At 43.1% G+C, this 20,894-nt stretch overlaps 1 protein-coding gene across 3 annotated transcripts in view; it reads right to left on the bottom strand.

The window, feature by feature from the left end:
* INPP4B (inositol polyphosphate-4-phosphatase type II B) overlaps window positions 1–20,894 on the bottom strand; it is a 2,612,828-nt gene that overhangs the window by 780,366 nt on the left and 1,811,568 nt on the right. For all 3 annotated transcript variants that reach the window (XM_086962227.1, XM_086962225.1, XM_086962226.1), the window contains one exon: window positions 2,511–2,641. In XM_086962227.1, coding sequence (XP_086818353.1) covers window positions 2,511–2,641 — 131 coding nt within the window. The remainder of the gene's footprint in view (window positions 1–2,510; window positions 2,642–20,894) is intronic.

The following is a 20,894-nucleotide window of genomic DNA, read 5'->3' as shown; positions in this document are numbered from 1 at the left end:
AATGGGATCAAGTACGCAGTGCCATAGGGTTTGGAGTGAAAATGTTCAATTATATGAAAGAGGAGGGGCTGCATGGAGGGGAGGATACTCATGTCCTTTGTCCAGTTTCATGCCAGAGCGGGAGCCAATGGCTCCCTGAACTGGATTATGCAAGGATGGCACCAAATGTGCCCTTCAAAGCATTTTGGTGGTGCTCGCAAGCGCCCCCACCCCAGCCCAATACACTAAATCCTGTCTGGGAGGTGGTCACACCTCCCTGTGACAGGAAACCTATCATTCTACCTTTCCCTGCTCGAGCATGGCTCAGCAGCAGGAGGGCAGAATCGTGTCTGTGGTCCACAGCAGCACTAGCTTGATGTTGGACTCTGAAAGGCTGGTACCCAGAATAAAGGGGGGCTCCATAAGGAAGCCCCCCAGTACATGGGATCCTACATCCAACACTGGAATCAAAGTTGGGGTAGGATTCCAACATGTTTGATAAAAAACATGACCGGTTTTGGTGCAGCCAATATATAGTTAGATATCTCATAATTGATTTGATGTCCACTACAGTCAGACTAGTCAGAAAAACAGTGAAACCAGCAAAAAGTGGGGGTAACCATGAAAGCAGATCCCATTTTCCTACACTTTACCATTAGTTAAGTGGGGCAAATCCAAAGACTTTACCCACCTTCGAAAATGGTAAATATCAGGTAATAATCCCCAGCCATTGTTGCATGATGAGTTTCAGGATGCCCAGTATAGTGTGACTACCTGCAATCCTACTCACAGTCATCAGGTAAGAAGTATGGAGGAGGAGGGGAGTCACAGGGGTTGGTGCATTGTGCTGGACGATTATGGACGATTAAAACTGCCATGAATGGTACGATCAATGGTGCAGAGGTGAGTGGGGTGTACCTCAGGGCTGAAAAGTTTCACAGAGGTTTCAGACTTCAGCAAAGAGAGGAGGCTGAAGTCCAGGATTTAAATGACTGAAGAATGGCGGTACTTCAATCTAAGTCCAGAGCAGCCCATCTTGACAACTAGACTGATTCTTACTGCTGCAGAGGATTGGTGTAGTAATTCTCAGAATCGTGAAAAACACGTTTTATTTCATGATCATGAAATAAAACGTGTGTTTCATTAATATTTTTCATTGGTGATGGTTGATGTAACACAACAGCAGGTGCAATGACTAGTTTGAGCCGGTGGTCTACGGTGCATCACTGGCACTTAATCATCAACACCAGTGCTTTTCATGAGCACCAGTTAAGGACACATGTGTTTATGGTAAGCACGGCGAGATTGAGTGATTTGTCCAGAATCACAGGATGTTGAGACGATGTTGAGACTCAAACCTGGTTCCCCAGGTCTGCAGTCAGCAGCTCTGGCCATTACACCACATCCGCTCCCCACTTTCACAGTTAGTAGTTGGTTCTGTTTTAGGAAGTGCTAACAGAAGAAATGAGTTGGTGTAAGCTGCCGCCTGACGAGCACCCCCGCACTTATATTTTTTTTACAAATTAACCACTGATGCAGGTGCAATGGCAATTCAAGGGGAAAAAAGTGTCTTTTCCGATACTGAACTAGGAAAGTAGTTCCTGCAGCATCACACCAGATGAATGCAGCTCCCTGATCTCTTTCTCCTTCATCTCTTGTCCTAGAGCCATCACAGCACAATGATGAACTCTATCCTGCACTATATAAAAAGTACAATTTGGCTGAGGGCAAGTGCTTGAATACCATGGGGCATCGCCTCGTCATAATAACTGGTAAATCTCACTGTTCTTGACTCTGTGTTATTATGTGTAGACCTAAAATAAATGTGCAGTTGTACAACATACAACCAGTCTCTCTCTTCATTGGCTGTTTGCCACGTGTATGTGATCTGCCAGTTTGACATCTTCTTAAAGTGTGTTTTTTTCAAACTACTTGACGCCCCAGCATCCGGGAGGTAAGGCGGATCACCTGGTGGCAGTGAAATAATTAACGTCAATCGGTAGCAGCTCAGAGGAATTGGTTAATAGTTTGCTGAAGTGGTCAGTTTACTATCCGAGAAGTACTCCACTAGTGTCCTTGACTGGCATGTAAAGAAACTAGAAACATCGCCTTTTTGGTAGCATGATGCTAGAGTTAATCAGCCCACTCAGGCTGGATCTCAGAGGTAGGCGTTGAAGGGTCAGGATTGAGAGTCTTTCTTCTATATTAACTACTTTTCGCAGCCGGTATTTCTTTGTGGCTCAGGAAAGCGGATTTCAGAAAAAATAGCGACATCTTTTTAGCGCTTGTCTATCTATGCATATTTTTGTCTACAATAAGGCTTGCATGCAGCTGTATGCATTTCAGTGAAATATGTTCTATCCAGTACTTCATTTATTTGTGTGGCCTGGTTTCTGCGCAACACCTACTGATGCAATATGCATTTCCTGCCCAGCCCTGCGCCACCACCCTATCTCTGCCCTCCGGCCTTGCATTATTTAATTCAGCTGTCTTGAACAACATTTAAAAGGAAAAAAAAATCATGTTTGTACCTGGGTTTTTCACTAGTTCAGTAAGCGTGCTCTGGTACATGCTCACCATCTGCTCGTAGTGAGTAATGACGCTCTGACGTAGATTCTCCCAGTGTGCAGCCAGATCTCCAAGCTCTTTAAGTTCCTGGATTCTAAATAAAAATTAAATAGAAAAGCATGAGTCTCAGCCATTATCCATCAGAAAAATAGGAAATGAAAAGACAGCAATCTAAGCATTCCCCCAAGGTGCAGCCACCATTTCAACACTATCAGTCGAGCCAGTGACTAAAGAATACTATTATTAGGGAACAGCAATTCGACATTTTGTTTATCACTGGACTTGCAGCTGTTGTCAAAAGGACATGGCAAAAGTGCTGCGGAAGCAGGACCTGGTGTTTTGAGCAGAAGAGGAAATCCTTACACAAACATTCAAAATCCCTCTGTTTATATCTGAATTGACTGTAAGCAACTTTCTTTAACAAATGACATAGAAAGGAAACTGCAAGACTTGAGGAAATATTACAGCAATCATTTTCACCGACTACCGGTTTATGAACGAAAAGAGATAAAAGTGAATACACTACATACACACTGAATAAAAACAGTGTAAGTATTTGTTAAAATACATCAATTGTATTTGTGATATTCCCATTTGTCAACAATTTGACTCGAGTACAGGATTCCTGCATGCAAGTGAGATATATTCAGATTCCTAATACCTGAATGTTTTGTAGCCAAAGTGAAAACTTGCAAATGTGATTTAGGCAACGAATACTTTGACACACAAAGCACAGAATCAACAGAAACTCACTGGCGTGTTGCAAAACGCTGGTTTGTAAACATAGATCAAGTGCTCTAACGTTCAACACTGTTTATTTAGCTGACTGCCCTTGTACCTTGTATCTGGAGCATTTATTAATACTGAGTGCATGTTTATCTCTCACCTATTATTTGGGCTACTCACAATACCTGCAAAATGCAATTCCAAGAAGAAAAGCTGTGGAGAGAAGGATCAATGTGCATAGCATCCTCATTCAGGGACATTTTAGGGATTTTTTTGGGCCTGGGCCAAAAGTATTTTAAGGGCCTCTGTTGAATTTATGATCCAATTTCAGCTCTTCCGTGCCCTCTTTGGCAAGGTCACTGACAATGCAGCAAACTGTTACAAATTCTAAATATGTTTACATGTAATATTCAGTGATACTGACGTGTGTTTTCAATACTGTAACATAGCAGCAACTCACTAATGTTACTGCAAATAATCTCTGTGACACTCTCCCATTTCTCCTATGCGAGGTCCTGTTTTGATTTAAAAAAATATTTTTTATGGGTGCGGCATGAGACATAAACTCAATGTTTCTCAGCAAAATGTCTGGAATAGACCCTCACCAACCAACCACCCACATTAAAAATGACTTAAAGGGAAATTATATTTAAAGAAAATGGGTGGCCCTTCGTGTGTACATGTCTGCTCGGTGACAAAGATTCATAAATAAAGTAGCAGGGATGGTTGGTGAGTGAGTGGATGAGTGAGCAAGGGTGGATGTGCAGATGAGTGGATGGATGAATGGATGGATGAGTGAATGGATGGGTGAAAGAGGGTGGATGATTGGATACAAGGGCCGATGATGGGTGGATAAGTTAAATATGGGATGGATGAATGAAAAAGGTAGAGAGGATTGAGTGAAAGGGTGGATGGAATGAAAGGGTGGATGGTATTAACCACTTCAATGCTCATGACGAGCTCAGCACGTCATGAGGCACGGTTGAGCTGTGCTGATGATGAGCTGAGCTCGTCATGAACAATGGGAATGCAGAATAGTTAGCATATGAGGAGAATTGCTGCAGCAGCGATGGTGTTAAGGAGTGAAAGGGTTGATGGATAGATGAGCGAAAAGATTGATGGATGAGTGAAAAGGTGGATAAAGAGATGGATGAGTGAAAAGATTAATGGATAGGTTTAAGGAAAGATAGATAGGTTTGGATATGAAGGGTGGACAGACAGAATGGTGAAAATAAACTGAATGATGGATGAAAAGCTGAATAGACAACAGAATGTAAACGGTAAATGGTGAACATCAGCAGGTAAATGGTTGGATGAAAGGATGAATGGATAGATCGATGGAAGAGACAAGAGATATCTTCTGGGGAGGGTCATGATGATTTCCTTCATTTGCTTAGTGCCATAAGAGCTTTGGTTCGAAGTGGGGGTATTTTCAGTTTCTTCCTACTCACTTGCTCAAATATATATAGTATTGTGCTAAACAACAGCAAGTAACAGCATGGCATTAAGAAGGTGCAACTATAATAATAATAATAATAATAATAATAATAATAATAAGGGAATTTTATAAAGCGCCTGGTTACGCTCAGATGGCGTGTCCCCGCGCTGAAACCGAAGAACTCAGAAACAGAAGTGTGGAGTAAGCCCGGTTAACGTGAAAATAGGTATGTTTTTAACTTCTTCCGGAAGCTGGATTCACATGGCTCTAGGCGGAGGTTAAGAGGTAGGGCATTCCAGCTCTTCGCCACCAGGTAGCGAAATGATCTTCCTCCCATATGAGCCCTCCTTATCCTAGGGACCTTTAGTAGGTCTCCCTGTGAGGAGCGCAGGCGCGTGTTGGTACATACCTGGTGACCAGGTTCTGGAGTGGTGCTGACGCCTTCCCAGCAAGAATTCGATGACAACTGCAGAGGGCTTTGAATACGACTCTGCTCCTTACTGGCAGCCAGTGGAGGGTCTGAAGGGCTGCTTTGGAGGCCGACCTTTTGAGAAATTTTAAAATGAGGCGGGCTGCCGCATTCTGTAACACCTGAAGGCGATTTATGGCTTTACAGGTTGCTCCCAGATACAACAGATTGCCGTAGTCTAGGCGCGACGTGACGAGGGGGTGCACCAGTGCTCTACGGACAGACGTTGGAAGGAGATCTAGGACCTTCCGTAGGCTTTTTAGAACGCTGAAACAGGCACCCGCCACACGGTCTATCTGGGGTCCAAAGGACATGTCGGCGTCTCGCCAGACGCCAATGTTCCTGACTTCCTGACGAGGTGTTGGAACCTCACCTAAGCATGGGGGCCACCACGCCGACGACCAAACAGATGGGTTCCCTCCCACCACGAGCACCTCGGTCTTGCTGCCATTTAATTTAAGGCAGTTAGTGGACATCCAGGTTGCAAGGTCTTGCATGCAAGCTCTGAAACTGTCCATAGCAAGGCCGGGCGCACGCGAAAGGGAGATAACCAACTGCGTGTCATCGTCGTAGGACACAATTTGCAACCCGTGGCCCACAGCGATCGGAGCCACTGGGGAGACATAAAGATTAAATAGGGTGGGGCTCAGGGACGATCCCTGGGGAACGCCCTGGTCCAATCCGATATCCCTAGAATAATAGTCGCCCTGGCGGACCTGGAAGCTTCTCCCAGTCAGGAAGGATTGGATCCATTTGAGTGCAGCTCCAGATATTCCTCCATTGTTCAGACACTGTAGCAAGGTGGTATGAGCTACAGTGTCGAATGCTGCACTCAGGTCCAATAGGATGAGGGCCATAGTATGACCCTCATCCACCCCCAGACGTAGGGTCTCCACCGCCATCAGGAGCACAGATTCCGTTGAGTGGCGGGGGCGGAAGCCAAACTGGGTGTTGTGTAGTAGGGCGGCCTCTTCCACGAAATCCATCAATTGCAAATTGACCGTTTTTTCAGCCACTTTGGCCAGGTAGGGCAGAAGGGAGATAGCCTGGAGGTTCTCTAGCTTATCAAAGCTGGTGTTAAGTTTCTTCCTAAGAGTAAGGACCACCGCCTTCTTCCAGTCTTTGGGCACGGTCTTAGTACTGAAAGACACGTCTAGTAGGTGTCTGATATAAGGTTCCAGTACCACTAGGCTATCAGCTAGACGTGTTGGTGTAGTAGGGTCCCGCGGAGATCCCGACTTCACGGATCTGCAAATTTTCAGGAGATCTTCTGGAGGCGGGGTGACAAAGTTGGTCAATCTATCCCCCCATTCCCCAGGGCTTTCCACAAATTCTGTCCCATTAATGGGTTGAGTCGGAAATGCCGAGTAAGTTTTGGCTATCTTTTCAGCGAAGAAGTCTGCGATCCTATCGCAGGATTCTGCCGAGCAGTCATCTGGGGCAATGGCTGGTTTTCCGCTCGAGAGAGTTTTGTAGAGCGAGAAAAGCTCCTTCATCGAGTTACCAGCTTCGCTAATTCTAGTTGTGTAATATGCTGCTTTGGACTTCCTGATTAGCCCATGATAAGTTCGCCTCTCGGTCAAGTAGGCGTCTCTAGTTTCTTTGGAGAAAGCCCCACGCCACTGTCTTTCGACTCGCTTCAGTGTGGCTTTCATGACTCGTAGTTCATCACTGAACCATGGGGCAGTTTTTTGAATACGGCCTCCCGATTTGGCTCTTGAAAGTGGGGCTGTGCAATCTAGTGCCTCATTGATGCGCTTACATAGATTGGTGTTGGCCATGTCTGCATCATCCCCCCCAGGACTCCCCCCTTTAGTCAGCGCCGCACAGTATTTAGCCTGGGAAAAGGTGGCCCAACTCCGACTGAGGTGGTACAGTGTTGCTGGCTGCGGAGGTCTTGCCCCAGAGATTCGTATGGAGAATGGTACTAGATGATGATCCGACCAGGGGATAGGGATGGGAGTCATGGCTTCTACTTCCCCCCAGTTAGCAAATATAGGATCAAGCAAGTGTCCTAACTGATGAGTGGGACCACTTACGATTTGATTCAGCTGGAGGGTTCCTAGTGCCTGGCAGAAATTCTTGCTAACGCTGTCTGAAGGGTTGTTCAGGTGTAAATTAAGATCTCCACGTACTAGAAATGTGTCTTTACACAGCGCGGTCTCCATAATGCCTTCGACCAGACTCTCCTCAAACCTGGCTATAGGGCCTGGAAGTCTATAGATCAACATGCCCATGGTTTTTCTTTTCTTCCAGATACACATGCATTCCATTTCACAGAGGGGTAAATAATTGCCCTTCTCACACTTCTTTGCGACATTTAAGCTTGGTACTCTGTTACAGATCAGCGCTCCACCAACTTTCCTGCTTTGTTACCAGAGGCTTGGGGATGCTTTTTAAAAAAAAATATATATATTTTTTTATAAATGTATAAAATCATTAACCTCATGGCGCTAGCGGAATTCCGCTAGCGCGCTGAGATTTTCGAAATCGCACTTTTGGTGACGAGCTGGGCTCGTCATCAGCATGCGAGGAGGCTACGCCATGACGAGCCCAGCTCGTCATCAGCTTGGAAGGGGTTAATACTGTTACAGGGTATGTCACAATTGGCATATGTCGTTAGTACATTGTTGTAGTGTGATTGCCCCCTTGCTGGTTGGAGTTTTACTAGACAAGGGAAAAGTAAACAGGAAAGGTCAGAAAGTTAGAAGAAGAAAAGGAAGAGAGAGGGTGGGGTGAACTATTAGGAACCACGTAAGGATTTGACTTTTTTCAAGAGTTGGTAAATACCACCCATCCTTAATCACTCCCAATGACGCCATACCTCTTACTTTTCATAGTGTCACATGAGATGCACTAAAGGTTTCCATAATCCTAATAAAGACCAAAGGAGATATTCAACCATGTCAAAACTTTAGTTGTAAGTCGAACAAAAACTGCTGAGACCCCTTCCCTAAATGTTAAAAATATTAATTAGTTCCAGCCCCCTACAAATATAAACCTCACCATTTGTGTCGCCAAAGATGATTCACATCATCACCATAGTGTATTTCACTTATCACAGAAATGGATGCATCTTGGTATACCGAGTACTGCCTCAACAACGCTTTTAATCATCTTAGGTTTTTTTAAAGAGCATATTGAACTAATAGAATATGTATTTGTTTCCTAAAAGGTACTTGGTTCGTGCGTCTATAGAAGTCATCCATAACCTTCACTCATTGAGGTTAATCACAAATGTTACACTCTGAAGTGGAAACATTGCTTGCAGTTGAAGAAAAGACACAACTAAAAAATATATATAAACTAATGATTTTATTTCATAATCACGATCCTGCAAAGATCAGGTATAAATACTTCTAGGGTAAAGTTAAAGTACAATTTCGTGTACCAATCACACATATCACAATAATACTACACAGAATGTACATACTCTCCTGCCATAACACAGAGCAGTCTGGAAGCCCCACGTTTTCAGCAGTCTTTTGAGGTATCTCTGTCCCAAATGGACTCAGTGGTGGCTTGCTCAACTCTTCCTGCTGCCCATTCCCTCATTGTCAGTCACAGTAAGTGGAGTGCCCACCGGTGGTCACATTTGAAGAGAGTGCTGCAAAAGCTTGATTGAGACTCATTCTACAATCGTCAGGAGATGTCTCCTGCAATCCTCAAATGAAACATTTGACCTGGAAGAATATAACGTTTTAATCAGCGAAAGGTCGCATTATTTCCACTTTAACTATTCACAGTGCATTCCTCTGAGGGCAAGACTGCTCGTCTGATGCTCTTTGCTTTACTCAAATAGTGTTTCGGCTAATGAAATGTTCGCTGGCGAGCTCGGGAGTAGCAACAGTTCTAGTCTTGTGCTGTTTTCGTATGTTAATGACTTAATTTATTTCACTCTGCTTGCGCCCGTATTAAGCAGATGATTAATTTAATGATTACTTAAGCCTTGGAGAGTTACAGAAAAATCATATTTACAATTTATCAAAATTACACCGGTGATCCGTTTGTTGGAGCTTCTCTGAAGGAACAGTGTAAAGGTGGGTGCCTCACGACCCTATTACCCTCAGCAGTATTTGTGCTCTCAGCCATGTCCCCTCGGTGGGATACGAAAGAGCCATGCAAGTGAACCAAATTTCAAAAGGCGTCTATGAGGTGGCAGGTCCTTCCCAAGCACTGCACTGCTTCAGATCCTCTGAAATTTAGTCTCTCTTCAAGGCGCTCTATCCATGAGTGTTTTCAGAGTTAATACATAGGGTTTTTTCTTGATAGCAAAGGAAAAGGGGGCATTCATCTCGATTCATCAAAGTTCAAGGGTTAGTGAAAGTGGCAACACACACGTTTACACTACAGGAAAGTGATATCTTAGGACAGCTGACCCTCAGGACATACCAGAAGATGTCAAGAGTGCTCACACCCCAAGTGACTTCACATTACCCTTCACCTCCCATGAGGACATGACATTACTGAGCAAAGGTACAATTGTTGCAAAGTTATTAAAATAACAAAAGCGTTACTAAAGCTACCTCACATATATACCTCGCATATGTTAAGTATGGTGGGACCATGCTATAATAGGAATGAAGCCTGGTAATATCAAATATCAGGGTTGCAGTCATCATTTGTGCACATGGCAATGTTTAAGAATGGTCAACATAGGGCACCCTTCTCTGGACCAGCTCCCTTTTGAGCATGAAGCCTTCACCTCTTCAGTTTTATACAGCACATATTTACACAACATAGAAGGGTTACTTAGTTGTGTGTGTTCACATAATGGTCACCTTCTTCCGAAGTACCACAGACTCAATGACTTTAAGTCACAGAACAGTGGAGCATTATCAAATGTATTCACACCAGAGAAGTCCAGGGATGCAAGGGCTGACAGGGTAACCTTTCATTTTTGTTGGCCTTAGGACTCTGTGCACATTACCACTGCTAACCAGTGCTAAAGTACTTGCTCTCTCTCCTTTAAACATGGTAAAATTGGTTAACACCCAGTTGTCACATTTAATTTACCTGTACGTCCCTGGTAAAGTGGTACTACTTGTACTCAGGGCAGGTGAAGTAAATGCTACTAGTGGGCCTGCAGCACTGATTGTGAAACCTACTTAAGTAGCCCTTTTAAACATATCTCAGGCCTGCCTCTGCAGCTTTGGTGTGCAGTTTTGAACTGCCATTTCGACCTGGCAAAATAAACCTTTTGTCATGCCTAAACCTGCCTTTTTAATCCATATAAGTTATCCCAAAGGTAGGCCCTGAACAGGGTGTAGTGTATTTAAAATGTTCGACATACTTTTAACTTTTACATGTCCTAAAACTGAAAAACTCCTACATTTGTTTTTCACTACTGTAAGGCCTACCTCTCCCATATGATAACATTGGGTTCACTTATTACATTTAATAAGCAATGATTTTCAATTGGGAGCAGGTGGGAATGTCAAGTATGGGGTCTAAAGAGTTTCAATTTAATACCCTATTTAGTCGTATTTTAGATTACAATTTTGAAAATGCCCTTTTTAGGCATTTTCTTGTCCCAGCCATTTGTAGTCTGTGGCCTGTATCCTGGGTCACATGACTAGGTCTATCTAGCAGTTGGTCTTTGTGTATTTCTCCTAGACAGTGAGACAAAGGGTCATAGGTTTTGGCAGGATGGGCTACCTCTAACTTGATGAGGGGAGGAGCTATCACCTACCACACAGGGGCTTCACAAAGGTTCTGATTGAGCACACTCACAAAAGGTATGACACCAGTCAAGGGCCAGGATAGGTAGGCAGCAAATTCCAAACACCTCTGGGGTGGAAACCTCCAGAACGTTCTCCTACTTCAAAGTGGGAACCAGAAATAAATATTGGACCCTCAGACCCAACTCTTCAGTACACCTCTGGACCTGTGGAAGAATCAGAAGAACTGTTGTGTCGCTCTGCAAGAAGGACTGCTACTCTGTTGTCCTGCCACCTGAGTGAAGGACTATACCAGCATGTTGAACCCAGGATCAGCAGAGTGACTCCAAGGGACAGTTGGCTGGGGTATACACCCGTTACAACGCATCTTTTACTCCGCACTACCATTACAACGCAACTTTTACTCCGCATACCATTACAACGCATTGCGCTGGGGGGCGCTCTAGGATAGGGAATAAGTATAATTTACTATCCAACACCTTCCCTAGGGTCCACGGGGACTGGAGTTAGAATAGTAAATTATACTTACCACTATCCAGCACCCCAAAGCGCTATGCGTTGTAATGGTATGCGTTGTAAAAGTCGCGTTGTAACGGTATGCGGAGTAAAAGTATGCGGAGTAACATGGTACATCCGTTGGCTGGCCTCCTGATCAGAAATCTCAGGGACAAAAAAGTCTCTGATCACCTTGAACACAGTACATGGATTCAGTCAGCTGCGAGTTTTGTACCCCAAGTGATGCCCCCCGGTCCTGGCCCCTTGGAAGTGCTCTACCAGCCCAGTTGTGGTCCTGTGGGCCGAACTGATGCACTGCGATGCATTTCCTCACAGCTGTGCTTTGGACTCACTGCTGCATCTTTGGATCAGAACTTCGCATCACAAGTCTCTCATCGACCGTTTCATCAACAGTGATGCAGGACCTCACATCACAGTCCTGCAGCTTTTCCTAACTGCTGCTGAACGATCCATCCTTGATGTGGGATCTCGCAATGGTCTGTAACCTGGATTTAAGGCAATGTTGTTCAGTGGGCCTCACTTTGTTCCTTGTAACCGGCACACGCTCCATCACTGTCAGCCTGAACTTATGTCTATGTCCTGGCGCGGCGTGACCAGATAACCACAGTTGGCATTTTGTGAATCTAGGCACTATTTTCACTTTAATGTTTAAATTGCACAAGGACCCCGTCGGGCAGTCGGAGGCCCACCGCAATCCCTGAGGAAGGTGTTTCCGCCATTGTGATTACAATGCCATTTTCCAACAGACTTTCAATGTTGGGCTTTCCGACATACAAAGTTTGTCAGAAGATGACTTTGGGAGCCCCTAGCAGGGCCCCCATTCCTCCACGGCCTCCGGTTGATGGCTGAGGGGGTACCTATGGTGTCCCCCTGTTAATCCCTACACCATGTGGCAGGCACCTTGAGGTGCCTGCCATGCACTGCAGGGATTAACAGAATCTCCCATTTCTCCATGGGAGCTTGTGCTACTGTCAGTTTACGGCCACAGCACAAGCTCCCATATAGAAATGGGAGTATGCGACGGCACCATGTGCGGTTGCATTGTAGTGGCAGTGGTGGGACCGTCGACCGGAGGTCGGTCGGTCGGTCGGTCGGTTGATCGGTCGGTCCCAAAATCGCAGCGTCCGCCCGACATCGCAATCAGGCCCCTAGTTTGCTACTATTTCAATGCACTGCTAAATATAGTTTGTTGAAGTAGTTTAGCTTGGATAGCACAAATACATTAAAGAGCAACGAACAATCGCAAAAAAACTAAAAACAGTAACATGTTCTGCAGCATAGGCAGGTGAAAAAACATGGTTAGGTTACTGCAAAGAAAGGCAGGAATAAAGGGAACTTTAATTCTGTCTCCACTCCAGACCACCTTCCATTTATGCATCATAAGACACAAAAGTAATTGCTAAGAAATGACTTCTTCAGAGATACTATTTCAAGTTAATGTATTGCCTTACATTTTAAACTTGCTGATATGTGCAGTTCTAAATACATGACATTTTCAGCCTAGAAACGTGTCATATGCAACACGGCAAACATGAAAGGTGATAGAAGCTGTTCAATTCCTGTTAATCAGAATGAGTGCCTAGATGTCAACTAATGATGAAGACAGATTGCGGGTCAGAGCTTTGCAGTGTGAAGGGTCAGCAGGATGGGACCAATTGTCCAGTAATCAGCAAGACTTACCCAGGACACTTAGATCAGCCATATAGTAGTGTCAGGTAACTTTATTTTCCTGAAATAGCATTTAGGCATTGTCTAGGAAAGTAAATGACAGCAATAGGCTTCAATTGTGTTCGATTAAAGTACTTGTCCTAGAAGTGAAAGCAGAGATTGTAGGGGTCAGGGGCAGTGGCAAGGGACCAGACAGGAAAACAGAAAGAAAGGCAAGTTGTGGATACATATATAAACACGTTTTTTTCACAGCGCTCACAGGACCGATAGGAGCTAGCCTCAGACTGGACAAAATGAAAACTATCAAATCTGAACCCTGCTGCTACTTAGGGATGAAGTCTCCACTCACCACTTTCTTACCCTGAAATGTATTCACTATTAACAATGATCGTGGAAATTACTTGACAGAAAGGTAAAGAGGATGCCTCCTTATGTATACCAGAAATAGCAGGGGGTGTCTGGGATCTAATGCCCACATGCATCAAGGGTTTTTGCATTCGCAAATGGTGCGAATCGCAAAAATCGCCCGTTTGCGAATGCAAATCCCGTTTTTGGGATGCATGAAGCATTTTGCAATTTTCGCAATTTAAGAAATCGCAATTATTTTGCGATTTCTCAAATCGCGATTGTATTTAGGAAATCGCAATTTTGCGATTTCTTAAATGCAATGCATGATTACTTTGAAATTGCGAATTAGCAATTTGGAAGGGGTAAATTAGCATGAAGTTGAACTTCATGCTAATTTACCGAAAACTTTCAAACATGCACTAGTTGCATATTTGAAAGTTTTAATTTACACACACACATGTCCTTGGGTCATGTGTGTGTGTAAATTGCAGTTAAAGTTACATTTCAGGGGTGCAAGAAGGGGTTCTTTGGACCTCCCCCTGCACCCTTGAAATTGCATTCACATTTTGCGATTCGCAAAATGAAATTCGCAAAATGTGAATGCCTTCCCATTCATTCCTATGGGCCTTTTGGCCCATAGGAATCAATAGGAAGGGTTTTCCTTAATTGTGATTCACAAATTGTGAATCACAATTAAGGAAAAATACCGAATCGCAAAAAATGTTGCGATTTTTTGATGCATAGCATTTTGCTATTTCTTAATTGCGATTCCTTAATTTTCGCAATTAAGAAATCGCTAAATGTTACAATGATGCATCTAGGCATAAGAAACATATTAGAGTTAATATGAGGATATCAATCCACCAAGCACTATGTCGGTCAGCAGGGCTTGTGCATGATACCACTCGCCAGAGTATGAGCTACAACTCAACTAGAGCTTGATCAACTGGGGCTTTTCGATTTTGGGAGCATTTGAAAGAGTGAAAGGGCCTCAAGGCATGAATACCTGCACACTCGTTTGGCTTGCAGGAGTAGGTGGTATCTGATCCTTGTAAAGATTGTGTTGCATCTGCTTAGGTTGCTAGTTTTGCCATTCCTCATCTTTCCTTTTTCATGGGGTGTATTTGTTCAGCAACAGGCACTATCCCTGCCTTTAAAGAAAACAATTGCACGATTACTGCTCATGTCATACATTCAAATTCTTGCCCTTTTGGCATCCTTTCGCTCATCTGACAGCATCTCTGTCTGAAGCATGTTTCTTAGGGGTGGGCGGCCAGCTACGCTCCGTCTGCGGAGTGTGCGTAGTGCCGCCCACTCCGCATTTTGCGGAGCTGGCGGAGCCAGGCGGCACTCCGCAGACGGAGCGTAGCTGGCCGCCACCCGCCTCCCTCCCGCCCTCCCTAAATACTTTGAAATAAAGAAATGAAATAATTTAAAAAGCCCTTACCTTGCCGCCGCTGCCCGCCGCGTCCCCGGGGCTCACTTACTTCCGTCTTCCGTCTTCCGTACTAATGCGCATGCGCGGGCGGCCGCGCATGTGCATTTTCACGAGAAAATGCGCATGCGCGGCCGCCCGCGCATGCGCATTAGTACGGAAGACGGAAGATCGCGAGCCCCGGGGACGCGGCGGGCAGCGGCGGCAAGGTAAGTGCTTTTAAATTATTTTATTCTTTTATTTCAAAGTATTTAGGGAGGGCGGGAGGGAGGCGGGTGGCGGGGCTGGCGGCCAGTGGTGTTTGCGGAGTGGGGCTACGCGGAGTGCGGAGGTGGGCGTAGTTTCTCGCCCACTTCGCGTAGCTCCGCGAAGCCCCACTCCGCGAACTCCGCCCAGGGTTAGTTTCCATATGGATTACTGGACCTTCTCTGATTACCCCCTCTTTTGTGCTGGACAAGCACACAGCATTCTGCTGCCTTTCTGGCTCTGATCGTTCCATGTGACTGCCTGCATCTTTAGTCTTTATTTTAATTATAATTTGTGCAGCTATTTTTCATATAACCTCAACCATTTCGACACGAGTTGCTGCATGCCATAACATGATAAACGCATCTCAGTGGTCATTATGCACAGCATGAAAACACTACCAACATAGTCTCGAAACAAAAACAACACATTTCCAACCACACACCGTTTGCAGGATAGCTTGCTATCCGTGTGGGTAAGCAATTCAGCACCCACATAGGGGTATTAGGCAATAACATAATGTTAAAATTCAATCAAATAAAACCAGCATAAAGATAAAGAAGCATTGGCAAAGTCAATTTCTCACACCTTGACAATATTGAGTGAGCCTAAGTGATCAACTTTGCCAATAATCCAACTGCCACATTAAAAGTATAGTAAGCAATTAAAACATTATTTTATATACTTTCAAGATGGCTGAATCATTAGATGAAGCAATGTGTGGTACGTCGCCATGTTGTGGTATGGAAAGAACTAAATAAAGGGTAAAAGCAGGTATTTAAAAAAAAATGTTTTCTGAAGTGCAGAAGAAGAAGGTAAATGCCAGGCCCAGCATGATATTTTGAAGTTAAATCACCAGCAAACAAACTCAACCCGTGGCAAATTAAGGTAGTAAAATAAATGTAGAATGCATTACCCGTAAAGTGCAAATGAAAACTTTAGTAGGACATCAATGCCTGGTGACATCTAGGTATCTAAACTCCACCATCTGGCCCAAACATAAACACATTACTGTGTAGAGTCTATGCATTCACCATCTAAAGGACAGATGTACACACCTTACGAACCTCTGGAGGGTACCTGGACAGACTACAAACGTCTGCACATAGATATTCCTTTCATGCTTCTCTGGCACTAGATGTGTTAGTTCAATAATGAAGGACTAACAAAGTAGCAAATGGTGCAAAAGGCAACATATAAACAGGTGGTCAGACTATGTTGGCATAGATGCAATGCGAGGCTATGGACGCTGCTTGATGTACTTTGGGAAAACGATTTCTAACGGATGACTTCCCTCAAGGGCCCGCATTGTTGAAATTCATATTTGTTGTGGATAGGAATTAACACAACACTTTATTTTTTTTAGCAAGAGTAATTCAGTCTAGGCAAGTTTGATTTTTGGCATAAAATGCTCATGTTTTTGCACGCAGAGAGGCCCGCTGAAGTCTAGGGCGCTTCAGTGCTTAATTTGTAAAATACTAAGTGCCAGGGCTTTAGTCAGGAGGACACTACAGTTTGCACCATCCATTGCCCCTGCCAGTGACAGCACCAACACAACTACTAACGTGAAACTCTTACGAGTGTGACAATTCATATTATTCCAGGCCCCAAAGCTATAACAACGACTTGGGTGGCAGGTGTCAGTCATTCTTAATGTATATTGAATTAGTAAACAGCTGTTGTGCTCCTACATATATAAGGCAGGCAGTGCCACCATGGGTGGTGAGAATTAAGGTTCGGTGCTAGCAATTAAGTGCCGGTGCCGAACACCGGAAACCACTGGCTCAAATTAAGCACTGCCTATAGTACACTAATTTTCTGACTTTTCTAAAGCCAAAGATGCTGGTATAAGTTGCAGAATTCGACCTTTGAGACACAAGATAGTTCACGAGATGGATGACTTTCACATCCTCCACTTTGTATCTCAACAACCTTGGATGAAATATCTAAGAGCTGTTTCATTCTAGCCATTTAAATTACACACCATCAGAGAAAGAAAAATACTATTTGACATGAGCCTACGGACATTGGCTTATTCCCCAGGATTATATTGGATGCTCATCCATTTTAAAAAGAGTTTGTCAAGCATTCCTAGTTTACATATCTATTACCAGAGTACCCTTAGAGGGAAACAAGCTTTTCACACACGTCAGCCTCAATGTATGCACGCATTATGAACATTCTGTTAGTCTTCCAAATATGTCATAAATATAAAGAAGCATCGACAAAGCCAAAAGGTTTGGCTCTAATGCTCAGGCACATGCAAACACAGGTACACGAGCAAATATATTCAATACGGTTTATCACATAAGATAAGATAAGATAAATAAGATAATCTTTATTGCTTGATTAATTAAAATCTTAGCAGTCTGTACAATAAACAGATAATTAGCACTGTTTCATATTCCCTTAAAAGCTGAGACTCTGTATTCTAAAAACTAGAATTTTACTAGTTAAAATTACATGTACTAAAATTATGTTACACTTCATTAGATCAGACAGAGTCTATATGCAAATCTAAGTGTTAAAAGCCAAGACGCTATATTCTAAAATTGTGTTAAACTTCATTAGTTCGGGCAGAGTCTGTGTACAAGTCCTGAGCTTTCGTCTTCTCCTGGGTCCATGGGTCTTAGTTGGGATCATAGGTAAGCACCTGGCAGGGAACCTCAGGCGCAGTTGGATATCACATTAAAAGCCATACCATTTCGTACTACCAATGCACAACTTCTTTAACCTTTTGCCCGTAGCGCTAATTCAGCCGCGGTGCGGGTGATTTATTGAGTGGGCGTCTTTCAGACGGCCCCAGCTGTCCTCCGCACACGCCCACTGAGACTTGGGCCTGATGTACAAACTTATTTTGCAGTTGCACAAAATAGGTTTTTCATATCTACTAATCCCATTTTAGGAGGCAGTAAACTTTTGCTGACTCCTAAAATGGAATTGTGAAGGGCTAACTTTTCTCTATTTGTTAAGGATGAATTGCACACGTCCCTTGCAAATTGTGAATAGGTATGTGATGTATCAATGTTGAAAAATTACAGACTCCCATGTTGGCATAGTAAGCCATTCGCAAAAGGAGAGCAGTACACATGATACTCCTTCTTCTTTGTAAATTTATGGCAAAACACGTTTTTGGGGGAGCAGGCAGTAGTGGACAGGACCACTTTGAATTCTCAGAGTAACTTTTTCTTAAAGTTAGTTTTCTAATAAACACAACCGTGTATCCTTTAAAGAAGATGGGCTTCATTGAAAAAGTAAAAATGAAGTGTTGTTTATTTAAATAGAACCCCCATACACATGGTGGTCTGCTGACTCCAGCAGGCCACCTTTGCTGTGATGGCATCCAGTTGGATTAAGTGGCAATTTGCCTCCTTCGCCTCATTAATATTTGTGAGAGAGGTCAGATTGCGACCAACTCTGAATGTGGAGTTTGTGAACCATACCTACTAGTAAATAGGTGAAGAAAATTTCACCTGGGTTGCAAAAATACTGTTTGTAATTTGCAACTTGTATTTTGCAACCAGTGTTTGCTACATGTTAGACCCGTCAGCTTTAGGGTGGTCTTCTCACAATTGTTTTGCTTTTTGCCTTCATGTTTTGCTGAATTTATTTCTTGGCCATAGGACTCCGAGCACTTTACCACAGCTAATCAGTGCTAAACTGCATGTGATTCTTCCCTAAACATGTGTATAATTGGTGTATACCTGATTGACATATTTAATTTACTTGTATGTCCCTGGTAAGGTGGTACGTTATATGCTACAAGTGGGTTACTAGTGGACTGCAGCACTGATTGTGCCACCCACAGAAGTAGCTTTTCAAACCTGTCTCAGACCTGCCACTGCATTGCCTGTTTGTGCAGTTTACTGCCACATCGACTTGGCATTTAGCACTACTTGCCAAGCTTGAAGCTCCCCTTCAATTAGACATAAGTCACCTCTAATGTAGGCCCTAGGTAGCCCTAAGGGTAGGGTGCTGGGTAAATGAAAGGTAGGACATGTACTGGAATGTTTTGCATGTCTTGGTAGTGACAAACAGCCTATTTTGTTTTTAACTACTATGATGCCTACTCCTCTCATAGGTTAGCATGAGGAATTCCTTATATACACTTTTAAGTTGTAATTCCTGATCAGAGAGGAGTAGAGTTTCATGTTTCACATGTTTGAAATGGTATTGATAAATCCTACTTACTGGTGAAGTTGGTTTTAACATTACTATTTTAGAAACACCACTTTTAGAAAGTGGATATTTCTCTGCACTTACTGATCTGGGTGCCTGCAGCTTGTATCCAATATATGCATGGGGTGGTTGAAAGCTACACTTTGTACATTACCTCTGGACAGCCATGGTAGTCATACAAAATATTAAAAAAATATTGTAGGTGTTGTAAATATCATGATGCACAAATATCGTTTGCATAAATATCGCGGACAAGAATACCGATTTTAGGTCAAGTAATATTGATGTTAAAAATATCTATGGTGTTAATATCAATGTAAAAAATATTTATGGCCCTGATTTTGATGTCGGTTGGAGGCTTCCTGAACAAAATCTTCGGTTTCAATTCTGACTTCCGTATTACGAATACGGTGGTTGGAATTGAAATGGCTGGTCATTCCGGCTGGCTGACAGTGTGCTAAAGGAGCATGTCAGCCAGTCGCAACTGGCACGTAATCTCTTAAGAACGGAGTTTCCGCCGTTGGCATTACGATGTCAGTTTCCAACAGGCTTTTCATGTCGGGCTTACCGACACGAAAAGCCTGTCAGAAAGCGACTCCTGGGGCTCCTGGCAGGGACCCCTTGCAACAGTGGCCTCTAGTTGGGGGCCACATATGGTGCCCCCGTCAATCCCTGCACCAAGTGGAAGGCACCGTGTGGTGCATGCCACGCCGGGTTGCGCCGGGATGCCCACGGGTAAGCTGAGCACATTATAAATTTCATATTATTATTATTATTAGAGCAGAATTAATAAAAACTCTAATTTCTCTAAGGAAGCTTGTGCTGTGGCCGGTTTCCGACCGCAGCACAAGCTCCCATGGGGAAGTGGGAGTGTCCCATCTGCACCATGTGTGGTCACATTCTAATACTGTGGTCGGGACCTCCGAGGTCAGTCGGCCCCGATTTAGCAACGGTGTTGTCCGCCCAACATCGTAATGACGCCCTTGGTTGTTAATATCAATGTTCAAAATATCTATGTTGTTAGTATCATTTACAAAAATATTGTCATTAATAATATCATTTTCAAATTATTTTTATGTTTTTTAGTATATACTTTAAATGTATATTTTATATATTATTTGTATAATTATTATTAAGGTTTTTTAATATAGTTTGTACATTTTTTGTTCTTTTTAAATAAAATGTACTTGTTTATTGTTGTTTTATAGTGCTGTACAGACTGTGGCAATTAATAGGGCAGAAGGGTGTAAAGTAAATGCATTATAATTAATTATTAATTATTTTTCAATTAATATTAATTATTCAATTGATATAATTATGTTAATTGTGTAATTTGTTTAAATATGTTGTTTTAGGTGTGGGTTGTGGGGTTTGTAGTGGTATAGGGTGGGAAGTAATTTCAGTATGATTAATTAAAAATACATTTTTCATGATTACGTATTTGAATGCTAATTATGTAAATTGTGCAATTAATTGAATTACTTTTAGTACTTATATTTTTGGTGTGGGTTGTGGTTTTGTAGGGGTAAAGTGAGGTTAAGGAAATTAATTATAATGATTAATGTTAACTATTAATAATGATTTAATTGGGAATTTATTATGTTAATCATATAATTCAGATTATTTTTAATTATATAGGTG

The sequence above is a fragment of the Lissotriton vulgaris genome, chromosome 3_1 (assembly GCF_964263255.1).
Source record: "Lissotriton vulgaris chromosome 3_1, aLisVul1.2, whole genome shotgun sequence".
NCBI lineage: Eukaryota > Metazoa > Chordata > Amphibia > Caudata > Salamandridae > Lissotriton > Lissotriton vulgaris.
This window is presented reverse-complemented; position numbering and strand designations above follow the sequence as displayed.